General features: G+C 63.5%; 1 protein-coding gene across 1 annotated transcript in view; it reads left to right on the top strand.

Annotated features, from left to right (window-relative positions):
- PKP1 (plakophilin 1) overlaps nt 1-22,286 on the top strand; it is a 37,870-nt gene extending 15,584 nt beyond the window's left edge. The window contains exons 3-14 of the mRNA XM_055583690.1: nt 9,411-9,805; nt 12,141-12,285; nt 13,456-13,663; nt 14,114-14,291; nt 15,845-15,959; nt 16,742-16,897; nt 17,481-17,657; nt 18,695-18,848; nt 19,153-19,339; nt 20,301-20,385; nt 20,611-20,714; nt 22,081-22,286. Coding sequence (XP_055439665.1) covers nt 9,411-9,805; nt 12,141-12,285; nt 13,456-13,663; nt 14,114-14,291; nt 15,845-15,959; nt 16,742-16,897; nt 17,481-17,657; nt 18,695-18,848; nt 19,153-19,339; nt 20,301-20,385; nt 20,611-20,685 — 1,875 coding nt within the window. The 3' untranslated portion in view covers nt 20,686-20,714; nt 22,081-22,286. The remainder of the gene's footprint in view (nt 1-9,410; nt 9,806-12,140; nt 12,286-13,455; nt 13,664-14,113; nt 14,292-15,844; nt 15,960-16,741; nt 16,898-17,480; nt 17,658-18,694; nt 18,849-19,152; nt 19,340-20,300; nt 20,386-20,610; nt 20,715-22,080) is intronic.
- Nucleotides 22,287-24,090: the final 1,804 nt, after the last annotated feature.

The following is a 24,090-nucleotide window of genomic DNA, read 5'->3' on the forward strand; positions in this document are numbered from 1 at the left end:
CTGCCCCCAGAGGGAGTGGTCTAGGTGCTTGCCAGCCCGGGTCCTCTGCCAGCAGTGACGCACCCCTACCCAGTCCCAAGGGCCCCGGGCTCTTGCCGGGCAAGAAGAGGCAACGATCCTGCTGCCGAGGGACAGAATGTGCCCGAGAGGGGAGACGAGGGAGTGGGGCCGGGGGCGCCCCCCACTCCTCTCCCGGTAGGAGTGGCCCCCGTCTGGCCGCAGCCGGTCCCCAAGTTCACCAGCAGGGCCTCCTTGGCTCTGAAGTCCTGTGTCAGGTGTCCTCACTTGGGGGAGAGAAGCTGGCACCTGGGGGCTTGGAAGGAAGAGGGTGCAGCTGGGGAGCCATGCAGGCAGAGTCCCAGAGCAGCTCTGGGCAGGGAACTGAGCTTGGAGGGCTGCCCTTTGCAGACAGCAGGGGCAGGGGAGTGCCCAGGCCTGGGGCTGGCACCGGGCCCCTGGGAACTCCTGTCTGAGAGTTCACCAGGCAGGGCCATTGCCCCCGAGTAGGGCAGTGCCAGGGGCCAGGCCCCAGCGAAGGCAGGATGTCACCTGGCTGGGTCCCAGCTGGTGGGCCCCGGGGGGGGGCAGGGGGTGTGCTCAGGGAGACGTGTGCCCGCAGGGCCTCAGTGCGCCGGAAGGTCGGACTCTGCCTGCCCAGACAGTCTGCAGTGGTCCTTCCCCATGGGGCTCGGGAAGGGGTGCACCATCCTCTGGGAGAGGATGGAGCCTGCGTTTACATATTCTTGTCTTTAATCCACCTGCCGCTTCCAGTCAGCGTCTTCCTAGGAAGGCTGCTCCCCGTGAGCCACCGTCGGGCTCGCCTTCCTTCTCACGAGTCACCTCAGAGCCTCCGAAACCTTGGAGGGAAGATTTGAAGACTCAGGGCCAATCACAAGCTTCTTTATTTCGTGCCAGAAGAAAATTAGTGTGTTTTGGTTTTGCCTTTTTTTTTAAGTCCCGACAAGAACTAACCTCAGCCAACCAGTCTTTAAAGCCCTAACTCGCCAGTTAAAAACAACAACAGCTTGAGAGGCTGGGATGAGGTGCTGTGGCGGGTGGCAGAGCCACCTAACCTCCAGCCTCGTCTCCTGGGTGTCAGTGGCGGGCGGCAGGACCAGGTCAGCCCCAGCCCTGGTTCCCGGTGTCCGGGAGGCTTGAGGACGGGACCCCGGGGCTCCGGGTGAGCAGACAGGCAGGGCCGGCCGGGCCCCTGCCTTCACGCTGCGTGGGCGCAGAGCGAGGGGGCTGGGCCTGGGAGCCTCATCAGCAGCGGGGCAGTTTGCTCTCTCCCATCTTGTCTCCACTTCCTGTCCTGGCATCCTGGTGGGATCAGAGCGAACCGGGCCTTGGGGTTCCGATTTATTAGCGGGGAGGCCAGGCTCCAGCACGGTGCAGGGCCTGGCCCAGCAGATGCCTCACAGGTCCACTCGGCAGAACTGGGTCCGGAGCCCAGTCCGCGCTGCGGGGGGTGTGGAGGCGGGACAGGCGGCCCAGACCTGGTCTCCTGCCTCTCCTGCTCGGCTCCAGAGCGGGGAGCAGGGGGCGGGGGCGCCAAAACACCGGTAGGGGTCTGCTGCCTGCCTTCCCTTGCGTTGTGGCTTCCTCTGTCACCAGGCTCAGCGGGACAAGAGCAGCAAGCAGGCTTTCCCAAGCTGGTGGATGAAGCCCCCACCCCTTGCTAGGGTGGGGCCCAGCCTCCTAGCCCAGGGCCCCCCCGCTCCGCCCCCCCCCGCCACCCCCCCCACCCCGCCCCGCCCGTCTCTACGGAGGCCTTCCTGCTTGGGGAGAGCAAACTCAGCTGAAAACCCAAATCGGGACAGGTGATGGGAGGCAGACACAGCTGGGGAGGGAAGCAGCTGGGGGCTGCACGCCCACAGCTGTACGAGGGTGTGGCCAGGAAGGGGACGAGGGCAAGCTGGTGGGTTTGTTCCCAAGCTCTGAGCTGGGGAGAAGGACACGCCCAACTGCAATCCGGCTGAATCATAGACGCCCAAAGGTAGACGCCTGCAGGGCCCGCCCTGGTTGGGGAAATGCAGGCTCAGAGGCGTGACGGGATGGCCCTAGGGTACACAGCCACCCTGGGGAGACCCGGCCCTGGGGCACTGACCTCGGGGCCCCTTGTCCAGAACTCCTGTCCCACTGTCCCTGCCAGGGAACCTGGGCATCTGATCTCCACTTTTCACAAAATCATGACACCAACAATTATTCCTTAATTTTAATAGACTGACTTTTAAATTTCGGTGCATTCATTTTGAAAGGAAACTTTGTATCAGTAACGCGAGAGAGAGAGAGAGAGAGAGAGAGAGAGAGAGAGAGAGAGAGAGAAAAGTATCCTTATTTAAGTCCATAGGGGGATGGCTTTTTTTTTTCCCTGCCCAGAAAAGGGAGGTTGGCAAATGTTAAAGACACATTCTGGCACCAGCCTGGGCCTTCTCCTCGTGGGAATCAAGGTGGAAAAAAAGTTCCAGGAGGCCCACAGAGTGGGAGGAAGGGCAGGGTGCTGTGCAGGAGGCCGGGAAGGAGCTGGGGGGCTTGGGGCAGGCCCTTCTCCTCCCTCTGAGCGCCCCCAGGGTGGGGAGCAAGGTGGTGGGCTTCTAGGGCCCCGGGAAGCACAGCAAGGCTTGGCTGATTCCAGGAGCTCAGCCTTGACCTGACTCCGCACTCACTCGTCTTGCCCTCCTCTCGTGACCTCGCCAGGCAGCCGTGTCCCGATCACAGGCGTCCCCTGGGCGAGAGGGCCTCCGCCCGGTCCTGTGGGCATGGAGCCGTGTCGTGTGTCACCCAGCCAGGCACCCGCGCTCTTCTTGAACGTCTCCCACTGTCAGCCAACGACGGGGGCAGGCGCTGCCAGGGTCGGGGGCCCAGGGGGGCGGTTTCCCAGGCGTGGAGCCGACTAGCACCGGAGGTGCCGGGCGGGGGCCGCGGCTGCTGTAGGGCCCCAGCTGCAGAGGCTCTGGGCCGCTAGATGGCGCGCGTGTCACCAGACTCTGGCGGCCGGGTGGCTGGAGGATGAAATCCGGGAGAGGCTGGACGTCTTAGTCCTGCTTCAGAGTCTGCCGCATCTTAGCTGTGTGGCCTTGGCCTGGCCTCAAGTTCTCTGAGATTATGAAATGCTCTCAGGGCCTTCCCTGGTAGCAGTGGTTAAGACTCTGGGCTTCCACTCCAGGGGCTGCGGGTTCAATCCCTGGTCTAAGAGCTAAAATCCCACATGCCACACAGTGCAGCCAAAAAAAAGAGAGAGAGAGAGAGAGATGCTATGGGAGAGAGCTCTGCAGTCTGTCCTGAACGTCATCCGGGTGGGAGGCGGGGGTTGTGAGGCTCCAACAAGAGGAGCGGTTGTTGTTCAGTTGCTCAGTCGTGTCCGACTCTTTGTGACCCCGTGGGCTGTAGCACGCCAGGCCTCTCTGTCCTTCACTGTCTCCTGGAGCTTGCTCAAACTCATGTCCATTGACTCGGTGATGCCATCCAGCCATCTCATCCTCTGTCGTCCCCTTCTCCTCCCGCCTTCAATCTTTCTCAGCATCAGAGTCTTTTCCAATGAGTCAGTTCTTCACATGAGGTGGCCAAAGTATTGGGGATTCAGCTTCAGTGTCGGTCCTTCCAATGAATATTCAGGGTTGATATCCTTTAGGATTGACTGGTTTGCTGTCCTTGCAATATGTCCAGGGGGATGACTGGGGGGGATCTTTGCAAACTGAAGTACCAGCCCTGCTACAACAGTGATCATAGGGTAGGCTCCAGGCACGTCCAGAGGCCTTCCCCGTGGGGTCTCTTTGTGAAGTGATGTGATGTGTGAAGACCTCAGTGGAGTGACATGTGTCCCACACAGGCAGGTATGCGTGTAGCAGTGTGTGTGCACATGTGCACAGGCTCACCTTCCAGAGCAGGGCTCGGTCACCAAACCCTGGAGCTTCCAGCCAACCTTCCTGTGAAATCATGACTGTCTCCCCAGCAGCGGTGCTTCCTTCACCGCGCAGTTTCCAAGGAAGAATCCGCCCTGAGGACGTTGCCACCTCGGGGCGTCTGGCCTTCATCTCCTGGCTTAGTGCTCGGGGGCAAGTCGGGGCCCAGCGATCCCCCAGACCCCTGGCACAAGGTGGGGTGCCTGGCCTGGGAGTCTCCCTCACCCTCAGGTGCGGTCTCTCAGGAGTCCACCCTTCGTCTGAGGTTCCAGGGGTTATTTCACGTGGGGGCCTTGGAAGGGTCAGGGGTCCCCAGGATGAACCACCACTGGAACCAAGGAGCTGCCTCTGGGTTCAAAAGAGCCTGGGGCTCCAAGAGGGTGCAAGGACCGTGCCTCGGACTGGTCTGAGCCCGTGAATAGTGGCTGACGCTCAGGGGTCCTTTGCCTCTTGGGCCTGTTGAGAGCTGCCTCTGAAAGGCAGTCCCCTGCCAGGGGGTCCTTCCCAAAGTGAAGCGGAGATGTCTGCATGTGAAACCCGAAGTCCCAGTTCCCCTAGGGGAACTATGGGGTCAGGAGCTGAGGAAAGCCTGTCTCAGATGTGCAGAGCGAGAGTTTCAGAAGACCCAATCTCTCCCACAGTTCAGTGATGGAGCAGGAAGCAGGATGTGAAGGCAGACCTGGGTGCTGGAGCTGAGTACCTGAGCTGGGTGCTGGAGCTGAGTACCTGAGCTGGGTGTTGGAGCTGAGTACCCAAGCTGGGTGTTGGAACTGGGTGCTGGAGCTGAGTACCTGAGCTGGGTGTTGGAGCTGGGTGCTGGAGCTGAGTACCCAAGCTGGATGTTGGAGCTGGGTGCTGGAGCTGAGTACCTGAGCTGGGTGCTGGAGCGGGAGCTCACACCATTGTTTCTTCAGACATCACGTGTCGTGGAGGTCAGCTCTCAAGGTGTGGGATGACCAAGTATACCGGCCCCGCCCCCTGCCCCATCACCGGGAACAGCAGAGCCGTGGTAGCCTGATGCCTGCCGTTCCGAGAGCAGACGTGCGCCCAGAGCCCAGGACAGCAGGATGCTCCTTTTCAGGGCCGCGACTTCTCTCTCTGGAAAGAGCAGAGCCTTGAGACAGCCCCATAGGCTACAGCCTGGAGCATCACAGGCTCTTCTCTTCAGGCTTCACAGTCCAAATACTTCAGAAGACCTCTCTGAGTTACCATGACTGTTCTCACCACCGCCTGGTCTCTGTGAGCCCCGATCCCACCCTCCCAGGTTACAGGGAACACTAGCCATTGTCAGCCAGCTCTCTGGTGAGATCTCTGCTCCCAGAATGGACCTCAAAACTTTCATTTTATCCACATTAAACAAATCAGGCACTAGAAGATGCCTGGCAGCTGGCATCGGTGATTCCAGATCTCCGTGTGCCCCCCTGCAGCCTGCGAGCTGGTCACCCACCAGCAGCGTCCAGTTCACAAACCAGGGCCCCGAGTGGGCACTGTTGTCTCTGGGTGCAGGTGATGGGCCCCTGGGGCAGCTTCTCCCGGCCTGGGGGACCACAGGGCAGGGCACCCCCCACAGCCGCCTCCGGCCCAGACAGCAGGGCCTCCGAGCCCAGGGCTGCTGTCTGTCCTTCACGCTCTGCACCAAGCCCCATGCCTGGGAAGGAAGGGAGGCTGGCCCAGGGCAGGCCGCTGCTCTCAGCCAGGGAGGGAGTGGTGCGCCCGAGGGGGCAGGGACTGGCACGCCCCCGCCCAGGTTCCACCTTTGGTGACTCAGGCCGGTGGTTCCCACGCTGATGCAAATTGCCGAGTAAGCAGTCACCCCATCCCCGGGAAGCTCCCCACGCCCTGGGCCCCGAGTTCCCTGGAAGCCCTTGCTGGGAGGGGCTCTGTGCCCTCCAGACCCCTGGGCCAGTGCGCCACGTGGGAAGGCCCCTGCCGCCTGCGCTGGCTGTGGTGCCATCCTGAGTGCTTCCAGGAAGATGGCGGGCTGTGGTCTGTCTGCTCCCCTGGGCGGGGCCCTGGCTGGGTGCTGAGCGGGTGCAGTGAGATGGCAGGAGAGGTCTGTCCCCGAGGCGTCTCCAGTCTGGGTTCTTCAGGAGCCCCTCACCAGGCCAGGAGGGTGAGGACCCCATGAAGTGGCCCCAGCTGGCTCTCACTGAGGGCCTCTGTGGTGACTCTCTGCTGGGCGTGTCTGGGCGGGAGGGCCGGGTGTGTCCACCCGGAGCTGGTTTGCCCAGCCCCACCTGCCCGGTGAGGCTTGGTTTCAGGATGGGCTAACAGGCAGGACACAGACCTCCTTTTCATCCAGGCCTGCCCTGTGCACCTCTGGCTGCCGCAGTCCAAGAAGCGGGGGGAGATGGGGGGTGCCTGCACTCAGGGGCTTGAGGCCCCGGTCCAGGTTGCTTTACTGGAGTCTAGTTGCCCATAGGACCGGACTCCTCGCCTCTGAGGACTTCCCGATCTCAAGAGGGGTGGGAAGACAGCTTACGTTGAGGAGATGGGTTGGGGGGCACTCAGATGTGGGCAGAATTCCCCACTTCTCCACGAAGGAAGGGGAGAGGGAGAAAAAATGGGTTACGAGAGCTCAGTCATTAGCTGAAGTGGGAGCAGAGCAGGGCCTGGCCCGGCGAGGCTCACTGGGTGGTTCCGGTACAGAAACATGTCTGTCCGGAGCCCCCCAGGTGTCCGCAGGCTGCTCTCTGGTCAGCTCTGCTCCCAGGCTCTCCCAGGGTTCTAGCCTCTGGCATGTTCTGAGACATCTGAGGCTGGCCTTTCCCAAGGAAGCATGAGATAACCAGACCACAGTGTGCGTGCGTGTGCGTGCATGTGTGTGTGCATGTGTGTGGGGGGTATGTGTGTGCGTGTGAGCATGTTTGTATGTGTGTGCATGTGTGTATGGGTGAGCATGTGTGTGTGTGCATGTGTGAGCATGTAGGGGTGTGAGCATGTGCACGTGAGCATGTGTGTGCACACGTGTTTGTGAACATGTGTGCGTGCATGTGCATGTCTGCATGTGTGAGCGTGTGCTCATGTGTGAGCATGTGCGTGCATGTGCGTGTGCATGCACATGTGAGCATGTGTGTATGTGTGCATGCGTGAGCATGTGTATGCACGCGTGTGAACATGTGCGCACACGTGAGCATGTGAGAGCATTGCGTGCATGTGCGTGCGCATGTGTGTGCATGTGTGAGCGTATGTGTGCATGTGAGCATGTGTGTATGTGTGTGTATGCGCGTGTGTGTGCTCACTGTCCTTTGTAGGCAAAGCCGAGGGCACTGCCAGCAGACCGCTGTCTGTGCGTGGGGTGAGCCGGGCGCCCCAGCCTGGCTAGCTCTGAGCTGCCCGCTCCTCGGTCTGGCGGGTGGCTGCTCGGGACCCGCGAGGCAGCGTTGGGAAGTGCGCGGGGCGTACTCCCTGGCCACAGCGGCTGTGAGGTGCTCCTGGCGATTAGGGCCTGGGGGCCGGCGCAGCACATATCCCGCAGTGCTCAGGGCATCGTGGACAAGGAAGAATTGTCCTGCCCGCTTAAGAAACACGGCGTCGTTCCATCAGAAAGCTGCCTGTGTGGGCGGACCAGGCTCCTCTGCCTTCCGTGCTCCGAGGCCGCGGCGTGAGAGCAGCCCCACCCCTCCTGGGCCGCCCTGGGTGAGGCCTCGGGCCCCTCTTGTGCCTGAGCAGCCCGCAGTCCGAGCACCAGGGTAGCCCGCAGCCGCTGCCCTACCGTCAGCCTCACCCTGTGCCGCGCCCTGCACACCTCCTCGCGTCGAGCTCTCCCTGCCGCCCAGCACACTGAGCCCCCGTCCTTTGGGGCAGGTAGAAGAAAGGGGCGAAGGTCACAGGCTCCAGCTAGGATGCCGGCATCTGCGTGTGCTGGGCTTGGACCCCGGGACCGTTGGAACAAGGGCCGGGAGTGTCGTCTCTGAGGACAGGCAGGCTCTGGGCTGCATTTCCATTTAAGGCTCAGCCTTCGCTCCAAGGTGCCGCCATCCGCTTCCTCGCCAGAGGAGGGGGGGCGTGGCCTCCGGCCCGCCGCCTGGGGGCCGGCTTCCTGTTTCTCACCTTCCGAGTGTCTCCCGTGTGCCACGCGGCGTGCCAACCGCAGACGCCCAGACGGCAGCACGCCCCGCTGACCTCTGTCCCTTCTGGTCGCTTGGCGCCTCCCCCACCCCACACACCGTTGGGCTTGGCTGGTTTGACCCAGTTTGGGGGTGAGCGCCGCGCCTGCCTGGGTGCACACCTGCCGGTGTGAGCAGAGCGCACTGGAGCACCGTTGCCAGGGTGACCGGGGGCTTCTGAGCTGGTGTCACCGCTGACCGGAGCTTGACCACAGTGGCGTCTGCCCCAAAGGCTCTCCGTGAAGGGCTAGGGGGGCCTGGCCGAGCGCCGGTGGCTAGACCTGGGTGGAGGGGACGCACTGGGCTGCCCGACCACGCCCCTCTGCGTGGGCGTGTGTGTGCACGCGTACACGCACACACACCCACTCATACTCACTCACAGGGTGGGGCAGGCAGGCTCTGGGCCCCAGCTCACCCCGGCACAACCGAGTCCGAGTCGGCCCTGGTGCTCGCGCTTTTTCCAGCGCGTGTGGGTCCTCTGGCCTCCGGGTGAGTCAGAGCCGGCCCTGCGGTTGGCTGTTCTGTTCCGTGAGGCCGCCTCTTCCAGCCCCCAGCTCTGCAGGCTCTTCCCAGGGTGCCCGCCTCCCCGCTGGGCTCACACGGAGCCCTGGGGACACCTCACCATCCTCTAAGTTTGCCATTCTGTTGAGCCTTGCCCGCCGCTCCCCTGATGCCCGTCTGACAGCATAGCCCTGGCTACCCTGTGCCCGCTGCAGCCCCGGGCCCGCCTCGTGGGCGCCGGGGACCCAGGAGCAGGATAACCCCCTTGGCCTTGGAGGGGTCCCCCAGAATGCCTTCTTGCCCTGGTCAGCAGGAGGCGAGGTGAGGAGTTTAGCAGAGAAACGATAATGGGAGAGTGCTTTCAGAGTGGGAGCAGTCCCCCGCGGAGCACAGGCAGCCTCGGTGATCTCGGGAGCTGGGGGCGTCTGCACAGGACACATGGTGGCAGGGCCGTGGCCGGGGATGTGGGTTCAAGCCCCACGGTTGCACTTCCCTCCGTGCGAAAGCGCCTCTCCTCCCTGAGCCACCAGCTCCCCTCTGGACCAGGCCTTCTGGGAGCGGGTCAGCGGCAGTCTAACCTCTTCTGGCTACAAGCCACAGTAAGCAGCACGCTTTACACACAGCCCAGCCCTTCTACTTGTGCTGCACTCATATCTTCTAATTCCAATATGTATTATTTGATCCCATTTTTATTTAAAACAATGGTCACAGTCTGCTAAATTGATTTCCTAATCCATAAGGCGTCACAACCTGCAGTTTGAGAAGTCGTCTATGAGAGGCTGGTCAAGGTTCCCCCCACACCAGACATCCCAGGACCCTCTGAGCGTCACTGCGGGGGTGGCGGGCAGCAGATCCTGGGTGGGGACCCCGGCTGAGCCTCCCTCCACTTCTCCCCCAGATATACAATGGAACCCTCAAGCGGGAGGCTGACAACAGGCGCTTCAGCTCCTACAGCCAGATGGAGAGCTGGGGCCGGCAGTATCCGCGGGGCGTCTGCACCGCTCCGGGCGCCGGCAGCGACATCTGCTTCATGCAGAAGATCAAGGCCAGCCGCAGCGAGCCCGATCTCTACTGCGACCCCCGGGGCACGCTGCGCAAGGGCACGCTGGGCGGCAAGGGCCACAAGACCACCCAAAGCCGCTACAGCTTCTACAGCACGTGCAGCGGCCAGAAGGCGGTCAAGAAGTACCCGGGGCGCCCGCCCTCCTGCACCTCCAAGCAGGACCCTGTGTGCGTCCCTTCCACCTCCTGCACCAAGGACCTGTCCTTCGGCCACTCCAGGGCCAGCTCCAAGTGAGTACCCACGGCGAGGGGCGGGCGGAGGACCGACTGCTGGCCCCGGGGTCTCAGCTGCAGGGGAGGCAGAACTCGGAGAGCGAACAGAGGCATCAAGCGTGTGGATTTTAAGGGGCCTCCGGTGATGAGTGGGGGAGGAGGGCAGTGAGGGGCTGGCTGGGCCAGTGATCCTCACAGTGTGTGCCTGTGACCAGTAGCCGCGGCGTCACCAGGGAGCTTAGGAGGAAGGCTCCTCGGCAGGCCACCCAGACCTCCGGCTCAGAGACCCTGCTGGGGCTGCAGCCTGCATCGCCAGCCTGCAGGCAGTACAGACTCTGTCGGGGATTGAGGCTCCCTGGGCTTGGGGGGTAATCCTCTCCCCACCTTCTGAAAGAGCAAAGGAGTGCGCCCTGGGGTCGACGACAAGAAAGGGGTGGGGTCTGTCTTACAGGGCAGAAGACAAAAGCTGGCAGGATCCAGCGCTGGGGAGCTGCCCATAGAGAGCCTTGGGCACAGGTCGCTCTTGGGCCCCATGAACCTCGGAGCTGCCCTCGGTCCCCACCAGGGTCCCATACTTGTTTCCTTGATGTTTGCTGAGCGTGGATGGTCTGTGGGTGGAGCAGGGAGACAGCATGGACTGAACAGCCTGGGCCGCCTGCAGCTGCGGGGTTAACCACCTTCCGCGGGGCCTGGGGGCACTGCAGTCCTTGTGTCTGACCCCCAGAGCCCTTCCAGACTAGGAGCTGGGGAGAGATGGGCTTAGAGGGGCCAGGTAGCTCGCCCAAGGCCACACCACTGCCACACCTTCCGCTGCTCACCACACTGTCCTGGCCGTCATAGAGCTGGCCCTCTCCTGGCTGCCCAGAGGCCACACAGGTCATTAGGATTCTTTGGAGAAGGACTTAGAGGCTCTCTCCCTTGGAGACGGACCAGCGCCGCGTCTGGCCCTGCCTCGTTTCCCCAAACCGGAGGCCCCGAGAGGACAGGGTCGGGTGAGCCATGCGGGGCGTGAGTGGCAGGCTGTGTGGAGGTGAGGTCTGACCGGCAGATGCTGGGCGGTGTTCTCCTGACGCGGTGGTCACCACTGACAGAGGTTCAGGGGCTCGTCTCCAGAGGCGGTCTTTCCAGAAACGGAGTTGGGCGCCTGCGGTGGACGGGCGTGAGGCTGGGACTCATGAGGTGCGGCTGCTCTAGAAATGCTGGGAGGATTTCTAGGGGCGGGGGCTGGGGCCAGGAAGAGGCTGCCCTGCTGTCTGTGGGAACCAGAGGCTGGGGAGGCGGCCTGCCCTCAGCACTGTGGGAGCTGGAGCAGGTCCTGGAAGGAGGCCTCCTTTCCCCAGGGGGGCTCCCAGCCGGGTGTCTGCAGTGAGGGGAAGGGACAGAGGCACCCGAGCCCCGATCAGGGCGCAGTGTGGAGCGCAGTCTTGCTGGAGCAGACGCGAGTTAGGGCTGGAAGTGTACGAGTGATGGCAGAACCAGATTGTTGGGTTAGAACAGGATGGTTCTAGTTTTGTGGCTCCAAAAATGTGGATTATTCGCCATTTTGTGTGGTTCGACCTAACACATGCCCTTGGATATAAGTTTGAGACTGAACTTGAACTTGCAGTATGGAGAAGCTGCTGATGGGGACAGCACAGCAAACAGGGTGTCAGAACCGCTCACCTGGGAACGGGCATCACACTCTGGATGGGAGCGGGTGCTTGGAGAAGACAGCCAGTGGGGCTGGGTCTCACTGTCGTCCCAGTGAGCATGACCGTGGTCAGGAGGAAGGCGGTGACCGTGAGGATGGGAGGAGGAGTAGGTGTGGGAATGTGTGTGTCAGAAAAGTCAGCTTGACTTGGGAATGGAGGGTGGAGGAAGAGAGGGACGTGGGTGGATGGCTAGATGGATGGATGAGGGATGGAGGGAAAATGGACGATGGATGGATGGATGGATGATGGGTGGATGGAGGGATGGATGGAAGATGGACAGCAGATTGAGGGAAGATGGGTGGTGGATGACGGGTGGGTGGAGGGGGGGCGGGAGGAGGGGTGATGGAGGGATGCAGACAGACGCACAGGCTCCCAGCATTCTCTTCTGTTTTCCCAGCACCAGACACAGACGTGAGAGATGGCAGGGTGGGTGGGCGCTTCCTCTCAGGAGTAGGGCAGAGCTTCTCAGTACAGAGGTGACTTGCCCGGTTGGGCATGACCAGCCAGCAGGGCCTTGTCCCTGCAAGCACTCACCGCGGGGTGAGCTGTCTGCTGCTCTGGGGGAGCTGTCCACTGTGGGAGTGGGGCCGGCCCCTTCCAGCTCTGGGGCGTGCATGGGGACCCCGAGCCCCTGCAACCCTCCGGCCCGCCCATGCCCCCAGGATCTGCAGCGAGGACATTGAATGCAGCGGGCTGACCATCCCCAAGGCCGTGCAGTACCTGAGGTCCCAGGACGAGAAGTGCCAGGCCATCGGGGCGTACTATATCCAGCACACCTGCTTCCAGGACGAGTCTGCCAAGCAGCAGGTCAGCAGCCGGGGCCCGGGGGGCAGCCTGAGCCTGCCCCAAGCCGGCAGGGGGCATTTGCTGTTGGCTCCTCGTCCCCCTGCCCGGCTACCCAAGGCCGTGAGTGTGCCTGGCACTGCCCAAAGTCGGGGGAACGTCTGTGGAGGGGACGCCACTCAGCCGTTGGTCGTAGAGGAGACCCTGGAGTGACAGCCACGGGCTCAGAGGAAACCCCTCCTCAAATTCACTAGGGGAAGGACAGCTCCCTCCCCTCAGCTTCCTCCCTGCCCTCTCTGATTCTGTCTCTCTGTCCCTGTCTCTCTCTTTCTCTGTGTCTCTGTCTCTCTGTCTCTGTCTGTCTCTGTCTCTTTCTGTCTCTCTGTCTCTCTGTCTGTCTCGCTCTCTGTCTCTCTCTCTGTCTCTGTCTCTGTCTGTCTCTCTCTCTCTGTGTCTGTCTCTGTCTGTCTCTGTCTCTGTCTCTCTCTCTCTGTCTTTCTGTTTCTCTCTCTGTCTCTCTCTCTGTGTCTGTCTCTCTCTGTGTCTGTCTCTCTCTCTGTCTCTCTGTCTTTCTGTCTGTCTCTCTCTCTGTCTCGTCTCTCTCTCTGTCTCTGCCTCTCTCTGTCCCTTTGTCTGTCTGTCTCTCTCTCTGTCTCTCTCTCTCTCTGTGTCTGTCTCTCTCTGTCTCTGTCTCTCTGTCTCTCTCTCTGTCTTTCTGTCTGTCTCTCTTTGTCTCTCTCTGTCTCTGCCTCTCTCTGTCCCTTTGTCTGTCTGTCTCTCTGTCTGTCTCTCTCTGTCTCTCCCGTGGTTGAGAGCAGGGCTGTCTGTGCCTCCCAAGCGTGGCCGGCAGGGAGGCCTTGTCATGGCCCCATGCAGCTGGCAGGCTCCTAGCTCAGGGTCCGTGTGCGCAGTCCCTGCCACAGCGGGAGGTGTCCCCACGGGGGTCTCCCCACCACAGGACTCTGAAGCGTGCCCTGTGTGGTCCTCACCGCAGGCCCCCAGGAGGAACATGGGACTCAGGAGGGGACTGAGGGCTCCCTGCGAGGCAGCAGGGCCCCTTGCCCAGTGCTGCCTTGGCCCCCGCGTCTCCCCAGGCTGCCCGTCTGTCTGGGCGTTTGGCTCAGAGTGACGCGGCTCCGGGCGGCGGGTCTCCAGCCTGGCCTGAGCCCTGCCCGGCGCGGTGCTATCCCGCAGGTGTACCAGCTGGGCGGCATCTGCAAGCTGGTGGACCTGCTCCGCAGCCCCAACCAGAATGTGCAGCAGGCCGCAGCTGGGGCCCTGCGCAACCTGGTGTTCCGCAGCACCACCAACAAGCTGGAGACGCGGCGGCAGAACGGCATCCGCGAGGCGGTCAGCCTCCTGAGGAGGACCGGGAGCACCGAGATCCAGAAGCAGCTGACTGGTGGGGGCCTGGCCGCGGGAGCTGGGGTGGGGGCAGCTGGGGGCCGGGACAGGGTGAGGGCCGGGGGCGGCCTCGGGAGGACACCCCTGGAGTCCCACAGACCAGTGCTGGCCAGGCTAGTAGTGCCCAGCTGGTGCCCTGGGTATTGGGCCCCTCTGTGCGCCCATCGACCGTCCGTGTGGTCTGAGGTATCTGAGGAGAGAGGGCAGTGTGTCCAGGTGGAATCTGTGTTTGGAGAGACGGAGACCGGGAGAAGACCCCAAGGGGTCGGAGCTTTGGCTCAGCCACTGTGTCCCGTTGACCCGCACAGAGAAGCCCCAGTGCTCTGCCCTCGAAATCCTGCCGCCAACTGGCTGAGATGGGGCAGGGGGGCACAGGGAAGGGGTCAAGGGGGGCGGGGTCCAGCAGGGCGGCCCTGGGCCTGGTCCTGCTGAGCCTGCGGTCCCCCAGGGTTGCTCTGGAACCTGTCCTCCACCGATGAGCTGAAGGAGGAGCTGATTGCCGAGGCGCTGCCCGTGCTGGCTGACCGCGTCATCGTCCCCTTCTCGGGCTGGTGCGATGGCAACAGTAACCTGTCCCGTGAGCCCGTGGACCCCGAGGTCTTCTTCAACGCCACCGGCTGCCTGAGGTGAGGGCAGGGGTCCAGCCGGCCAAGCCCAGGCTCAGAGGGGCTGGGGGTGAGGGCCTGGACGAGGCTCGGACCCCCACCTGCACTCAGGGGGCCTGAGCCAGGAGTCTGAGTGGAGACGCGTGGATCTGAATGTCTGAACTGGCTCAGCCCTCCCGCACCCCGCCGCCCTGGCTCTTGCGTTCTTGAAGAGCGTCTTTGAGAGGCTAGTGTACTGACGGCCCCAGTGCGTCACCTCCTGGCTGTGACGCTAATAGCGTCTGCCATGTTCCCGGTGTGGAGGGCTCTGCTTTGGCCAGAACTTCCTGGGTTCTGCCCCAGCCCATGGCAAAGGCCCTGGGGGCTGCTGGTGGAGGGACTCGCCTCTGGAGGTTGGGGTGGTGGGTACTGACGAGGAGCAGACCGCACTCAGGGTCACGCCTCCCTCTAACAGCAGCCTCCGAGGAGCCGAGGGGAGAGGCTGGGGAGGTGCAGAGCCGGGGTCATGGAGGCCTTAATGGGGCAGCTGCAGGCACACCCCACCTGCACCAGGAAGGGGCACCCAGGTTACCCAGGGGTGAGCCCACTGCTGGGGGCAGGACGCCGCCTCCAGGGAGCCTCCAGCCCCCTGTCCAGCAGCCCCAGGCAGGGCCAGGTGGGTGGAGCCCCGGGCCCTGCCCAGAACGTGCCACGAGGGTCCAGTGTGTGCCAGGCTGCGAGCGGCATCAGAGCCCTGGACACATAGAAGTTCTCGGTCAGGGAGGCACAGAGAAGGGTGAAGGAGCCCAGGGAGACCCCGCCCCGGCCTCAGGCAGGCCTGAGCAGAGCCTCGTCTCATCTGCTTCCCTCTCCATTTCTGTCCTCTCTCCCTGCCTTCCTCTCCCACCACGACCTCCAACCCCTCCCTGTGACCTCTGCCCACTCCCCGTGACCTCCACCCTGTGACCTCTACCCCTCCCATGACCTCTGCCCACTCCCTGTGACCTCTGCCCCCTCTCCATGACCTCCACCCCTCCCTGTGTCCTCCACTTCCTTCCTGTGACCCCCCTGCCCCTCCCTATGACCTCTCCCCTCTTCCCATGACCTTCACCTTCTCCCCATGACCTCCACCTCCTCCCTATGACCTCTACCCCTCCCTGTGATCTCTACCACCTGACCTCTGCCCTCCCTATGACCTCCACTCCTCCCCATGACCTCCACCCTCTCCCCATGACCTCTATCCCTCCCCATGACCTCTACCCCCTCCCTATGACCTCTTCCCCTCCTCTATGATCTCTAAACCCTCCCTGTGACCTCCACCCCCTCCCCATGACCTCCACCCTCTCCCTGTGACCTCTGCCCTCTCCATATGACCTCCACCCCCTCCCCATGACCTCTGCCCTCCTCATGACCTCCGCCCTCTCCACATGACCTCCACCCCACCCCTTGACTTCCACCCCCTCCCGTGACCTCCACCCCTCCGCATGACCTCCACCCCCTCCCCATGACCTCCACCCCCTCCCCATGACCTCCACCCTCCATGTGACCTCTGCCCTCTCCCCGTGACCTCCGCCCCTCCCCGTGTCCTCCACTAGGAACCTGAGCTCCGCAGACGCGGGCCGCCAGACCATGCGCAACTACACGGGGCTCATCGACTCGCTCATGGCCTACGTCCAGAACTGCGTGGCGGCCAACCGCTGTGACGACAAGGTGAGTGCGGCCCCAGAAGGCCCACAGAGCCGCCTGCCCACCCGCACTCTGCACACCTGCGCGGACGGGCAGAAGGGGAGACGGAGGCGGGAAGGGGGACGGAGGCTGCAGTCCGTCCATACGGCAGGAGGAGAGAGCCGGCCCCGGGGGGCTGGCCAGGCACCGTGACCCCCAGGTCCTGCATGCGCTTTCCCTGGAGGGGACTCCGTCTCCTGCTCCTCTGTCAGCTGTGGCCACAGGCCTCCGGAGAGAGCCGGCCCCAGGGCACCAGCGAGTGGCAGAGGACAAGGGGAGGGGTGGAGGTCACAGTGAGAGATTGAGGGCGTGGGGGGAGACGAAGGAGGGGAGAGGACAGAACGGAAGAGGGAAGCAGATGAGGCCCCAGGAAGGAGAGAGAGACCTTTCAGGCGGGGAGGTCCTGGGACTCGAAGGCTTTGAGGAGGAGTTCAGGGTCGCTCCTGCAGGCTGTCTCCAGAGCCAGGCTGGTCGTGGGCACGCTGGCCGAGGCAGCAGAGACAGTGGCCGTGGCCTGTGCCTGCCGCCGACCAGGCCTCCCGTAGGTGCCTCCTGGGGGTCATCTCCCCGGGAAGCAGGTGACTTTGGTCCTATTTCAGAGCTGAGGAAACTGAGGCCCAGAGCGGCCGGGCAGGTCACTGGTGCTCACACAGCCGCGGGGGCAGGGCCGCACGCTCAGTCCCAGGCGGCCGGGAGGGGGCCTTCCCCAGCCGAGCCAGGCGTTCGGGGGCGGGCGGAGGCTCAGGCCGTCTCTGCTCGGCCCCCAGTCAGTGGAGAACTGCATGTGCGTCCTCCACAACCTCTCCTACCGCCTGGACGCCGAGGTGCCCACGCGCTACCGCCAGCTGGAGTACAACGCCCGCAACGCCTACACCGACAAGGCCTCCACCGGCTGCTTCAGCAACAAGAGCGACCGCATGATGGTGCGTGCCCGTGACCCGGCACCGCCGCCCGTCCACCTGGCCTCTGCCCCCGGAGCCCGAGACTGGCCCCCAGGGAGGGCCCCTGCCCCGCCTGGCCGTGGGCCTCGCTGCACCAGGAGCGGGAAGGGCCTCCTCTCGCCCACGACACAGGCCCTGTGTGCTCGGGGCGAAGGAGCCAGAGCCGCCTGCTGGCAGGCCTCCTCTCCCCTGTCTTCTCCCTCGTTCCCGATGAGGGGGCTCAGCCTGGCGCCCACTTCCTCCTGAGCCCCCAGGTCTCCCCAGAAGCAGAGAGATGCTGGGGAGAAAGGGCTGGCCACCTTCTTTGGGCAGGCCGTGCAAGCCAGACCCTGCACCACCCCTGCTGGCCGGGGAGTGAGGGAGGCATCCCCGTGTGAGAGCCACAACCTCACTGTGGGAGGCGGGGGCCCAGCTGGCGGGGAGTGCAGACGGCTGTGTGCCTGCCGGGAAGGTGGAGGGCCTGGGGGAGGGGGCAGCGGGCAGGCCCTCCTCCGGGAACCACGATGCTGAGGCCAGAGGAGCAGGGTGCGTGGGGTCAGCCCTGCAACCTTCCTCTTGTCCCCAGAACAACAACTACGACTGCCCTCTTCCCGAGGAAGAGCCCAACCCCAAGGGCAGCAGCTGGCTGTACCACTCGGATGCCGTCCGCACCTACCTGAACCTCATGGGCAAGAGCAAGAAGGATGCCACCCTGGAGGCCTGCGCGGGCGCCCTGCAGAACCTGACTGCCAGCAAGGGGCTGGTGAGCGCCCCCGCCTCGCCCCACCCATCTCTCCACCCTGGTCTGACCCTGGCTGCCCCTTCCCACCAGCCTGCCTGAGTCAGGGAGGGATATGCGCTGGGCTCCGGGCCAGGCCCGAGGCAGCTGAGGGGGCTGGAACCCCCAGCCCCACTGGATTCTGTCTGTAGGATCCTCTCTGCCTCCGGGCTCCCGGCCTGGACTGGGCTCAGGCTGTGCTGGGATCCGGGCACAGCTGAAGGCTCTCCTGCGTGCTGAGCGGACAGTGGTGGACATAGAGGGCTTGGGGTGTGGGCAGGTCCAGCGAAAAACATGGCAGAACTGGGGGAGAGTTGAGGCCAGAGGCAGTTTGGGGACATGATGGACTCGGGGAGGGTGGGAGGCAGGCCTGCAGCTGCCCTTCCACCCTCTCTGCTCAGGACGGAAGGGTCGGGTGGAAGGGGGTGAGGGTGAACTCAGGGTCAAAGGGGACCCACCCCACTGTTAGAGGGTGAGTCTGGACCAGGTTACGGCCAGCGTGGCTTTCCTGCCAGTGGCCTGGATGGGCTGCCGTCCTCTCAGGGACCCCGGGTTGCATCTCCATGCAGCACAGGCCCATTCGTCCACCCTCAACTCGATGCACAGTAAGCACAGAGGCCGCAGGCCTGCAGGAGACGGGCGGCCCTTCTTTAGGTGGCGGGTACCCTCGATCCCAGGTTTCTCGTGACCAGATAGTGCTGGGAAGCAGGAGAGAGGCCAGGTGGCAGCCACGGGCACCGGCCACTCCCGGGAGTTGATTCTGGGCCCCTTCCACGGGGGGCGAGGGGCAGGGACGTCCCTCACCAGACCCGCCGGGCTCAGGCTGCCCCCGGCAAGCCGCAGGTGCATTTGCCTGGGGCATTGTTCTGTAGCCGCCCAGGTGGGAGCAAACGTGTGTCTGTCTGTGCTCCCAACACGGAAGAGGAAGTTCTGGGGTCCCTAAGGTTGCGGTTCCTGGTCCCCTCCTGCCTGCTGTGGGCCTGGGGAAGCCCAGCGAGGGCCTCACGTGTTCCCTTTCTCAGATGTCCAGCGGCATGAGCCAGCTGATCGGGCTGAAGGAGAAGGGCCTGCCCCACATCGCCCGCCTCCTGCAATCTGGCAACTCGGACGTGGTGCGGTCTGGAGCCTCGCTCCTGAGCAACATGTCCCGCCACCCTGCACTGCACAGGGTGATGGGTGAGTACCCCTGGGGCTCAGGCCCCCCCCTGCTGGAGGGACCCCCACTCTCCAGAGCCTGCTGGAAAGTCCCCCTCTGACCTCTCCCTGGGGGAGCATCCCGGAGAGGGAAGCTGGCCCGGGAGAGGCTTGGGCGTAGGAAGGGGCAGGTCACCTGGGCAGGGAGCAGATGCGTAGGTTCCATCGGGTCACCAGCCTTGAGTGGGAGGTTCCTGGCTGGGAGCCTGGCTGAGGGCAGCCTAGGACTGGGCCCACGGGACCCCTCAATCACTGACCCCGTACCCGCCCCTCCTTTCTCTCCCAGGGACCCAAGTGTTCCCAGAGGTGACCAGACTCCTCACCAGTCACACTGGCAACACCAGCAACTCGGAGGACATCCTGGCCTCGGCCTGCTACACCGTGAGGAACCTGATGGCCTCCCTGCCGGGCATGGCCAAGCAGCACTTCTCCAGCAGCATGGTCAACAACATCATCAACCTGTGCCGCAGCAGGTGGGTGGGGGGTCTGCAGGCGGGGGGAACTGCAGGTGGGGGAACCATAGGTGAGGGAACTATAGGTGGGGGGGACTGCAGATGGGGTAACTCCAGGTGGGGGCCTGCAGGTGGGGGAACCATAGGTGAGAGAACTATAGGTTGGGGGGACTGCAGATGGGGTAACTCCAGGTGGGGGCCTGCAGGTGGGGGGAACTGCAGGTGGGGGAACCATAGGTGAGGGAACTGTAGGTGGGGGGGACTGCAGATGGGGTAACTCCAGGTGGGGGGAACTGCAGGTGGGGGAACCATAGGTGAGAGAACTATAGGTTGGGGGGACTGCAGATGGGGTAACTCCAGGTGGGGGGAACTGCAGGTGGGGGAACCATAGGTGAGGGAACTGTAGGTGGGGGGGACTGCAGATGGGGTAACTCCAGGTGGGGGGAACTGCAGGTGGGGGAACCATAGGTGAGGGAACTGTAGGTGGGGGGGACTGCAGATGGGGTAACTCCAGGTGGGGGGGATTGCAGGTGGGGGGGTGGGGGGGGCAGGGCAGCACGGCTGCAGCAGCAGCAGGTGGCGTGGAGGATGGCGGGGCCCTGCAGAATGGGAATTGGCGGGGAGGCCCAAAGGAGGGAGGTTCCAGAAGCTGAGGCCTAACTCTCAGGCCCCGGGCAGCACCTGTCCGGCTGGGAACCAAGGGACACTGAGTCCCGTGGACCGCCAGGAGGCACGCAGCAGCAGCCCCAGCTCTGCAAAACTTATCTGGTCCATGGAGCTCTGTCCTCCCAGGACAAGGCCAAGAGACAGGACAGGGCCCCAAAGAGAGCCCCGGGTACCTCTGAGCGGGCAGAGTGGGGTGTGCCCACTGTGAGGAGTGCCTGCCAGCCGGGCTGCCCCACGGGGAGTGAGGGGGAGAGGGCAGAGGGTTGGCTCATCTTCAGGTGGCCAGTCTCAGCCCCGGTGAACTTCCGCCCCACAGCACCTCCCCCAAGGCTGCGGAGGCCGCCCGCCTCCTCCTGTCCGACATGTGGTCCAGCAGGGAGCTGCAGGGGCTGCTCAGGCAGGTAAGGCCTCACCCCGCCTGGCCCTGCCGGCGCGCTCGCCCACTCTCGGGAGGGAGAGGCCAGCCCCTCGTGACGCGGTCCAGGGGCTGACCTCTGCCCGGGGCTGAGGAGGTGTGGCGGGCGGGGCTGTCGTGGATGTGGAAGCGTGCTGGGGGCAGCCTTCGAGTGCGGGGACGCCCGTGGTGCCTGCCCCCGGGTGTCTCATGCAGCTGCTGTCTCCTGCAGCAAGGTTTCGATAGGAGCATGCTGGGGACCTTAGCCGGGCCCAACAGCCTCAGGAACTTCACCTCCCGATTCTGAGAGGGGCCGCCTGCACGTTCAGCTTGCAGGTAAGAATCGCCCCCTCTGGGGCAGGGGCACCTCCAGGCTCCCTGCCGGAGTCCCAGCCAGCCTCAGAGAGAGAGGCCCGGCCCTGCTCCCCAGGGACGCAGAAGCGGTCTCCGGTCTGTCTGATATAGGGTCTGTGAGCACTGCCGGGTAGACTGCCTGGCCAGTGACTGTCCGACATAGGACATTCAGCTCAGTTCAGTCCAGTCGCTCGGTCGTGTCCAAGTCTTTGCGACCCCATGGACTGCAGCACACCTGGCCTCCGTGTTCATCACCAACTCCCAGAGTTTACTCAAACTCATGTCCATCGAGTCGGTGATGCCATCCAACCATCTCATCCTCTGTCGTCCCCTTCTTCTCCCGCTTTCAATCTTTCCCAGCATCAGGGTCTTTTCAAATGAGTCAGTTCTTCACATTAGGTGGCCAAAATATTGGAGCTTCAGCTTCAGCGTCAGTCCTTCCAATCAGTATTCAGGACGGATTTCCTTTAGGATGGACTGGTAGTATCAACAGGCCAGAGGTCTGGACAGAACTGCCGGGCACAGTCGTGTAGGTTGCTCACTGCACAACCCGGGGGTGACCACTTACGTGGACTGCAGTGTGAATGGCACCCCAGCAGTGAAGCAATATGTGCTTCTGGGTTTGGGCATCTGCAGTTAAACTCTTCTTCTTACAAGCCACTGTCCAGTCTCTGCAGCGTGCCTAGCATGGACAAACTTGTTTCTAGCTGACAATTCTAGGGACCAAAAACTCAGATCCAGCATCCCTAACAAGGGCTCCTAAGCCTTAGCCTTTCCAAGCTCACCTGGGATGCTTGCTCAACCACACACGCCTGGTCCCAACCCCAGCAGTCCTGACTCAGTGGCTCCAGAGTGAGGTCCAGGAAAATACATTTTAAACAAGCATCCCAAGGGATTAGGGCCACGTTTAGATGCTCAGACTGGCCTGGTCAGCCCTGGAGGGTCAGCAGAGGTGGCCCCACCTGCAGAGAGCCAGGCATGAGGACAGGGCCTTCTGAGTTGAAGGGACTTCTGGGCACTCCAGTGGCCCGGGGCGTGCTGGTGGGGCAGGGGCCGCAACTTCAATCCAGACGAAGGTGCCTTCAGACCTCAGACCGCCCACCTCCTGGCAGATGCGTCCCAACAGCACAAGGACAGGCACAGAGCGAGCCCAGCCAGCAGGCGCCTGGCACATGCGATCTACCACCGGGGGGACATGTGGGCGTGGGGGGGCTCTGATCCAATGCACGCAACCTGCGAACGTCTCAGGGGTGGCCCTGACCCCAGGCTTGGGCGTGTCTGTGTGGACGTGCTGGGAGGGGACAGCTGGTGAGACCGGGGTGCTCACTGGAGGTTTCTCCTTTTCCAGACGTGATCCGACCAGCTGAGCAGACCTGGGCCTTGCTGCGGGCGTGTCTGTCCACCTGCACAGTGTTTGGAGATGTTCAAAGCCAGCCAAGAGCACACTGGGACGCTGCGGTGGATAAAAATATTTTTAGATTCTTTCTTTTCCTTGGGGGAACTGACAGGCAGTGGGGGTGGGGGAGGGGAGCCGGGGGCTTTCTTGAGTTAAGGGGGCTTATGTCTTGATGTTAATACTTCTTTCGCTGAGAAACAGTATATATACATATGTATAGTGTGTGTGTGCATGCGTGCATGTGTGTGCGTGCGTGTGGAAGGCAGGCCCTGGAAGTGCAGGACCGGGTGAGCTGCGGGCTGAGCTCATAGACGCGGGTGACCTGTGCTTGGGGTTTTGCTCCCCGTCATCCCGAAGTATGGGTGCCGGGCCCTCAGCAGCACCAGGCCCACGGGGAGTCCTGCAGGGTCAGGTGGGGGAGTGACTGGGGCTGGGGCTCACCCCCTGCCACCCACCCCAAGGGGCGGCTTTGCAGGAAGGGAGGTTGGCGGGGCTCAGTGTATCTGCTGGGAAATTTGGCATGGCCGTGCGGCTCTCCCACGGGGCCTGGGGCTGGGGCTGGGCGGCTGTGGGGTCTGCTGGATGGGCCGGGACAGGCAGGCTGGCTTTGCTGCGTGCAGTCTGCCAGGAGAGTAGGTGCCGGGGGGCAGCCGACCATTCCTGCGGGCCGTGTACCCATCAGAGCAGGCTCACCTGGGAGCCCTCGCCTACAGGGGCGAATAATCCACGTGTTGGGGAGGAAGGAGGCAGAGTGGTATCAAAGCCCGCGAGCCGTGGGAGACCGGCAGCTCCATCCTCGTGTTCCCAGTGGAGGAGCTGGCCTGGGTAGGGCAGGGGTCGGCCCCCGGGTCCCGAGACCTGCTGAGACCCCAGCGAGGCAGGGTTTCAGAGGAAGGCACTTGGCTAGGAAAGGGAGCCGTCAAGTCGGGGATCAGCCAGAGGCCGCCTCGCCTTCCCTGACGCCCAGCTGCCCATGACAACTGCAGAGAGTATGATGAGGAGCCTGCCAGGGGCACTGGCCACCCCAGACCCCCCGACTTGTATGAGCGTAGAGCAGGCCCTGGAGAGGGCTTGGGAAGGGCGCCCCATCTGCAGCTGAGACAGGGCAGGCCTTCTGGCCGCAGCCCCTGTGCCCAGCGGCGACTGGCCGCCTGGCCCTGCCCGCCTCATACCTCCTCCTGCTGCGTGTCCCCCCACCGTCCCCCGACCAGCCCCACTGCTCACCCCGGCAGTCAGATCCCGGCCCCGAGGACCTCCTGCCGGAGTCGACAGCTGGACAGGCCAGGTCGGCGCAGACCCGTGATGGCGGGCCACACAGCCGGTGTTCTCTGCTGCTGGGCTCTGTGCCACGTCCGCCCCGTCCCCCGTGACGCAGGCTCGTCTCCCTCTCAGGCCCACGGGGAGCTGGTTCCAGAAGACCGTCCCCTCTGCCACTCCCAGGGCCCCGGGAGACTTTGTTTTCTCCAAGAAACATGTGAGGAGCCAGGTGGTGTTGCCAACCCTTAGGATACATCAGTGATGAGAGACCACACCCCATCCACATGGCCCACATTCTCCTGGACGAAAGAGGGGGTCTAGGGTCCCCAGCTTTAGGGGTCCCCAGAGAGAGAGCACCGCCCAGTCCAGTCAGGGCTAGAGGGAAGGAGTCGACAACCAGGGGGTCTGTGGCAGTGCCAGGGAGGGCCCCCGCCTCTGCCGGGGGGTGGGCGGTGTTTCAGTGGGCCGGGTAGACAGGCCAGGCCTGGTTTGGCCATCTCTCTCGTGACTTCTGCAGTCAGCTGGTCAGGCTTGTCACTTTAGAAGAGGCAGACCTTTGCAGGGGTGGGTGGTGCTGTGGATGAGGCTCTAGAGAAGGAGCTCGGGGTCTGCAGGCCCAGCTTGGGCTGGAAGGACATGTTGGCCTCATGCTGCTGGGCTCGATGCCCGAAACAGGACGTTCCAATGCAGGGTCAAGTGGGGGAG

This window comes from Bubalus kerabau, chromosome 5 (assembly GCF_029407905.1).
Source record: "Bubalus kerabau isolate K-KA32 ecotype Philippines breed swamp buffalo chromosome 5, PCC_UOA_SB_1v2, whole genome shotgun sequence".
NCBI classification, from domain to species: Eukaryota; Metazoa; Chordata; class Mammalia; order Artiodactyla; family Bovidae; genus Bubalus; species Bubalus kerabau.